The following is a 7,440-nucleotide window of genomic DNA, read 5'->3' on the forward strand; positions in this document are numbered from 1 at the left end:
TCTTGTTTTCAATTTGCTAGAGAGTTCTCCTCCTTCTTTCTTATTGAAAATTTGTAAGAGGTTGAGCTGCTTGTAAAAGGTTGTAAGAGGGGTGTTTACCCTTCCATTTCAAGAGACTTGCTAGTGGAAGGTGGGAGCCTCATCGAAGAGGGGCCTCGCAAGTGGAGTAGGTCATTTGACCGAACCACTCTAAAAATCGGCGTAATCTCTGGTTTGCTCTTTATTATTGTCATTTACATTACTGCAAATCTTCTTACTGCTTTAGTTCCTTATTACTCCTATTGCGCAACTTCAAGAATACGCCTTCAAGTTAAATTTCTCAAGTTTCGTTCTTAACGTACGAAAGATTTTGATTAAAATCGAAGTTTTTATCCGCTGCACTAATTCACCCCCCCCTCTTAGTGCCGCTCCGATCCTAACACTATGATTCATCTTCTCGTTGCCATTGAATTTCTAGAATGCAGGATCATATACTGTATATTTCATTTCTTAATTAAGTGCTCCCACATTAACCATAGATCTCCCTCTTTAGCTATCTTGATTGAGAAGTCTATCAACATCGGTCTTATGAAGTTCCCTGACTTTTGCCATTTTATCTTATCTTAATACTTGGAGTTTGTTATGACATTCTCCACTTTCTTAACTCCCTTCATAACCGTACATTCTCTCTCCATGAGAGAAAAAATTTGATGTCTCTATGGAAGTCTCACCGCTATGGTACAATGATACTTCCATACCCATAGTCATACTATCTATCATTTCACATCTACGTCTCATTTCTTCACGAATAGTAGATCTACCTCTATAATACTGTGGCACTCCTTCGAGTCCATCTCTATTCAAATAGACACAAATATAAACACGACCAAATATCCAAATATATTCAAATATAACTATAACTAAATAAATACAAATATATCCAAATAAATATACAAATTAGCTTTTGATGGAATATTTTTTATTTTTATTATTTTATTTATAAATTTTTTTACATATATTAAAAATTACATATACGATTGATTTAGTTGTTAATGTTGAAATGTTAGGGTTATATATTATTGGGTTTAATTCTAAAATATGTATATTTTTATTTATATTATTATTAATAAATATATATAAGATAGGTACATGTATCGATGAATATAGATGTTATCTTTGTGATCAGTCGATATTAATCTAGAAGATATTATATAATCTAGAAGATATTATATTTTAAATCTATGATCGGTAATTGATGAGTTATATTTGGTAAAATTATATTTTATTATTATTTTAGGTTATTGTATAAAATAAAAGGATTCTCAATAGCAGTAATTTTTAAGCCCAAAATATGAGAGCAGTTCATTCATAGAACGGCCCGCTAAGCCGGCCCAGTGTGTTCTATAAAACCATAACCAAGTCATTTGGAGTGCTCCCCAAGACGGTCCCATCTGTTCTCTTCCTCGCCGTTCTCTCTGTCGCTTGCTCGATCGATCGCTGATGTCGGTGCGTATTTGATCGAAGCCCTAAATCCCCTCTTCTTTGTCTTTTCCTGTTGAAGGAGGAAACAAATCGATGTTTTGCTTGCGAACCTTTTTCAGATCTTTGAGTACAATGGGAGCGCCGTGGTGGCGATGGTGGGCAAGAATTGCTTCGCGATCGCCAGCGACCGACGCCTCGGGGTCAACCTCCAGACCATCGCCACCGACTTTCAGAGGATCTTCAAGATCCACGACAAGCTCTACATCGGCCTCTCTGGCCTGGCCACCGATGTCCAAACCCTGTGAGCTGAACATCCTCCCCCTCTCTCTCTTGGTCGATTACTTTCGTTGGATTCCGTTCGGTTGTGCTAGTTTGACATCTTAGCTGTTGTTGTTGCGGTGTTAAGGTACCAGCGGCTTATCTTTCGCCACAAGCTATATCAGCTGAGGGAGGAGAGGGATATGAAGCCCCAGACCTTCGCTAGCCTCGTTTCCGCTCTTCTGTATGAGAAAAGGTTTGATCTTTTGGGTCTCCTCCTACCCGATTTTCCACAAAAGTTGGGACGTGGTGCGCTGCTCTTGGAGGTCTCCTACTCCTCCTACTTGATTTGCATAGCGGTGCACTGCTTTGTCTTTGCTGCTTTAACTCTTGATCTGAATCTTAAAATGTAGAAGATAATGTTAATGGTAGTTAGACAACGAATTTTTATTAATGGTGCAAAAAAATATTTTGGTAGCAGGTCATTAGGGTTTCTAAGATTTGCAAGGTTATATATGATACCACTGTGTTTCGAGGGGTATATGGGATATTATAATTATTTCCATGGTTATGCCAAAAGTTGCCCCTAATCAGACTGAAGGAAAAAAACCAGCTACTTCATTTTTTTTCTGTTGTCTTTTCTGTTTCTTTTCATAGACTTTAATCTTTGTTAACCTATCCTATAATGTAACAGTCTCACTGGAAAAATTGACATGTTGCTTTTTGTAGATTTGGTCCATACTTTTGCATGCCTGTAATTGCTGGACTAGGTGATGATGATGCTCCATTCATTTGTACCATGGATTGCATCGGTGCCAAGTATGTCTCTTTTCTTTTCGCTTGCATTTTGCCCACCGATCATTGTCAAATATTGTTTCAAACAACTCGATCAGTTAACAACATATTTTGCTATATATATTGTGAACATATTGTCAGCAGTTAACCTTATTGTTGCCAGCATTCTGATGGATATGTATTACAAACTAAGTATTGTCATTCTTGTGTGTTGCTTTTTCCCTTATATTGTGTGTGCTTCATGTTTAATGATTAAGATTTTGTTGAGGTTTGGCGGTGTGATTGTCTACCTGTGAGGAAATTATCCTAAATATTTCATGTTGTAGTTAATGGACAATAAAGTTTGACTCTGTCTATTGCCTGCTGCAATCAACTATGTAGAAAGGCTAAATGATGTGCTGATCTTGTTATGATATCTTTTCCTTCATGTGCTTAAATAACCAAGGTGGATAATGGTCAAATTGAAATAAGGCACCGGGCATTCTCAGAATAATCAGAAAGATCCATTTTGAAAAATAATTCCTCAGGCAATTTTCATGCAACATGCTCAACAACTACAAAGAGGAGATCCTGTGACAGAATCATGTTTAATATGAGTCTCTGGATCCGAAATAAACTGTGGAAAGAGCTTGTCATGCCTTTACTACTAGAACAACTATAGGATGAAATATTTGGATCTTAAATTATCTTTTTGATCGATCACATTCACTATTGGAACAGCTTGGACTGTAGAGGAAAAGATTTGGTCATCAGTTCCCACATTTTGGCAGAGAACCACAAGCTCTTGCATTTCGGAAAAGACAGCTGATTATGTCAAAAGTCATATGACTCATTAGATAATACAGATCTTTGATCAAATTTAGCTCATTAAAGAGCAGAATTTCATTTCCTTCATGTGGCTTATATGATTTGATAGTTGCAAATATAAAAAAACTTAACAGTAGAGGACCGAAGATGACAAGGTTTTGATCAACAAAAAACATACTATGAATATTTTGATGTTTTATATCATAGTTATAGTGAATATAAAGCTAAGTGTATTAAATACATCTTGTTTATAGAGAGAGAGAGAGAGAGAGAGAGAGAGAGAGAGAGAGAGGTTTTATCACAGAAGGAATATAATAGAATCATAAGAATCACTTCTTTAGCATATATCAAAAGGTTTATGCAGGATGTACAAGGAGAATATCCTGGCTCTACCAGGTAGGCTGTTGGTATAAATAAGCAACAATCTAACATGGGCTTTCAGTTGATGTTTTGAATCCTAGCTTTGACATAGTTTGTTCATGGATTCATATGGAGTGAACTATGATGAAAAAGAAAAAGGGGGAGATTATGAGGCATATGATATGAAATTTGTTCCAATAGATTTATAGGGGTGAGTTGCATAGAGATCATGCTGTATTTAATATTAGTACTTGAAAAATGAAGCATTGCATGGAGTCAACAAAACTTTGACCTTGGCGTATGAGCTATGGAAGGCTGCTCAACACCATTTGTGGAACTAATTGTGCTTGTTCCATTGTAAAGCTTGAAAAGAAAACTAAACACAATCACTTTAATTGCTTCAGTTTTAGGCCCAAATTTTGAGTTCCCTATTTTCCACTTGTAACTCTGTAAGCATGATCTTTCTAGATTGCCACCTATAAAAATAGTACACTTCTGTCACCTCTTTGGATCTTTAGTTTATAACTATTTTTTGGGTATATCACAAACATTTCTTGGAATTTTTTCATAAGAACTTTTAAGATCAAATATTACCATTGTCCTAGAAAACTATTCCGCAATGCTTGCCATGGACACTAGGTACCTCTCCAATCCCATTTCTTCAATAATCACTCACATATGTGTGAGGTTCTAAATGTGTTTTTCATACACTTGTGTGAATGTATGTCTTGTGATGTATACCTCTGTTTATGTATTTTTAGCTATGTTGTGTTATCAGTTTGTATATATGAGAAATTCTGGAACTAGATATAGGCACAATTATCTTCATGTGTGTACAAGATAACTGCAGTGGACCTCAAAGGTTTTTTATTCTGTGAGCAGGGCTAAAAGCGTTATGTCATACATGTGCTTATAGGGTGTTCCATTGCACATAGTGTCCTGACAATTAAATAGAGATAATTTCTCGGGCAAAACGAGATTGCTACGTCTTTTTGAGTTTCTGAGAAATAAAAAGGAACCTGGCAGGTAAAGTTGGTGCAGCCAGCATTGTATGGATGCATTGGAAAATCAGGATGTTGGTATATCTGGATCATGCAACTAAAAGTTCAATTGCATTTCTCTGTGTTTCTCTGTTTTGTTTTCACCATTTCAAACTTTTCAACTTTCAATAACTTCCATTCTATTGTTTGTATCCTGTCCTTCATTGATGTTGTCTTTCTCTAGCTCGTTGACAAGTTTCATTTTACAGTTAGCAAGTCAAATGATAAAGACACCAACAAGTGTTTTGATTTAATCCTAGTGTGTTTTACATATGTACATACTGGAGGCACAAGTATGTTTATTGAATATTGTTTGCTCATTCTTAATAATCTTTGAATCTGAATTTGATTGCTAATCTTCTGTAGTATTTCTTTTTAGAATTCACATGTACTAATTATTCTGATAATTTTTTATTAGTTTCATGTCATTTAGTGGTTGTTTTCTTGAATTCAGGGAACTTGCCAAAGACTTTGTCGTTTCTGGTACAGCCTCGGAGTCTCTTTATGGTGCCTGTGAGTCAATGTACAAACCTAATATGGTAACTTACTACTTTGAAGCACTTGGTCTTACATTATGCGTATTACCCAACTTAAATTGGATTCATGTAACCAATGGGTCCTTGATGAAATATGCAAGGAGAACTTTAGAAATTACTTTGGTAATATTGACTGTTTTAGTTCTCAAAGGTGCAAGTGAGCTTGTACAGAAGCCCTACTTGGAAAATTTTCTCTGTTTTATATGCATTTTCTGGAACATGAAAAGCTAGATGCCTAACAAATTAATGTATCTACATCTGTCAGTCAACCTGGAAGTTGCAACAGATGGAGTTGAAAGATGAATTGTTCTTCCACTTTTAATTTTTTAGGATATTGGATTTTAGAAATCACTTCAGATGAATTTTGGTTTACAGATAGACAAGTCAATATACAATTTTTTTTCTCTATCGAACCTCCAACCTGAACAAGGGATGTTCGTGGAAATGCATTTTTGGAACAGAAGAGAAAGTTGCATTAACATTTAGAGTAGTACTAGCAAACACTTAAAAGTGGAAAAGCATGCCTACCAGAGTTTAGGTTTTTTTTTTTTTTAATCATAAAAATCTCACAGCATGGTAAAACAATGGAACAAGGTACAAATTGTATTGGTGTACAGAAGGAAAATCAGTACAAACTTGAGGTATTAAAGAATGACATCAAAAGAGAAACTAATATAGGTTTCATGCCTTGCTCTCATTGTTCCCTGCAGATTTATGTATTTATTTCCTTTGGTAATGTGTCTAAACTTTTTTCTATTTCTCCTTTCTAGGAACCTGAAGAATTATTTGAGACAATCTCACAAGCTTTACTATCATCTGTGGATCGTGATTGTTTGAGTGGTTGGGGAGGCCATGTCCTTCTTGTGTAAGTTGGGAGATACTCTTGGTTATTCTTCAAATTGTTTATGTTCTTTTTTTCTATAATTAAAGGTAAAGAATCATTTATTAAATATGAAAAAACAAATTTGTCTTCTCTGTTGACTTGGAAGGCAAGAAGGCACATGACACAAAATAAATTACTAAATATGTGGGCTATCGCACTATGAGAAACCCTTTTATTCTAAATCTTTTATTTTTTGTTCTTTATCAGAAGGTGCTTGGTCTTTTGTTTCTTTTTTGTTTTTTTTTCCTCTTACAGATCCTAGTGTAGCCCGAAAGATTTTTTTATCAGCGCTTTCTCGTAGTATTGGCTGCAAATAACTTTTGATAACCCAACAAATCTAATATTTTCATATCCATTCACCAAAGGATATCTTAGTCTTATTTTAGACTAGTTGGTGACTTTGTTATGCGTGCTTTGCAGGACACCCACTGAAGTGCAGGAAAGAACCTTGAAGGGCCGGATGGATTAAGTTTGTAGTTTTAAGAAATAGTAAGGAAATTGATGTTCTTAAAGTTGTCGGAGGGAAGCTAACAGTCCATAATGTTATGTTGGTGCCCATGATGCGAGACTGCAGCTCTTTATTCATCATTAAGATTCTGGTTCCATTAGAATTTGAGAAACAAAATATGGTTTCTTGATCTGGTTTTCAATTTGATTTGCTTATTTGCAGCTTAAAAGAAGACTAAATGCCAAGTTTGTTTCCTGCGAGCACTGTGTTGGGTTTATGCACTTTGATTTCTAATCAAATGATGCTGTCATATTGCTTATGAAACTGATGCAGTTTTAATGCATTTTGATCAAAGTTCCATGTGATTATTTAAGATTGATTTACTCAAATAAGCTGCTCATGCTCAACTGAGATCCTTCCAATTGCTAGAGCCGAAGGGCGAACTGTCTTTTTCTTTTTCCTCTTTTGAATTTTAAAAATAAATATGTACAAATTAGTCTTGTCCACTCCTGATATTTAACTATGGGAGAAATTAAACATCATCTCAGAAAAATAAAAAGTCAACAAAGTACTTCAAATCGATCGTGATGAAAATAAGATTATGATTCCAACATAATCATCAGAATTGGATTAAATACCTATCTATTTGATCCGTTTGGTGAAAAAATAGAATGAATCGGTTCTCCTGTTCGCTGTTGGGTATCGTTGAGTTAAATAAAATCTATTTAGTTTCTTATGTATGATTTCTTGTAAAATATTCCCAATAACTTAAATCTTATTTTTTTAAAAAATAAAAATCATTTATTCATTTTAAATAAAAAACATGTTGAAACAAAAGTTAGTAGGAAAGAT

At 34.9% G+C, this 7,440-nt stretch overlaps 1 protein-coding gene across 1 annotated transcript; it reads left to right on the forward strand.

The window, feature by feature from the left end:
- The first annotated feature begins 1,368 nt into the window (after window positions 1-1,368).
- Window positions 1,369-6,848, forward strand: LOC135640923 (proteasome subunit beta type-3-like). The gene is made up of 7 exons (XM_065155800.1): window positions 1,369-1,485; window positions 1,581-1,762; window positions 1,868-1,975; window positions 2,449-2,538; window positions 5,176-5,260; window positions 6,028-6,122; window positions 6,561-6,848. Exons 1-7 carry the CDS (start codon window positions 1,480-1,482, stop codon window positions 6,607-6,609), a joined length of 615 nt encoding a protein of 204 aa, XP_065011872.1. The 5' UTR covers window positions 1,369-1,479; the 3' UTR covers window positions 6,610-6,848.
- Window positions 6,849-7,440: the final 592 nt, after the last annotated feature.

Source organism: Musa acuminata, chromosome BXJ1-4, assembly GCF_036884655.1.
Source record: "Musa acuminata AAA Group cultivar baxijiao chromosome BXJ1-4, Cavendish_Baxijiao_AAA, whole genome shotgun sequence".
NCBI lineage: Eukaryota > Viridiplantae > Streptophyta > Magnoliopsida > Zingiberales > Musaceae > Musa > Musa acuminata.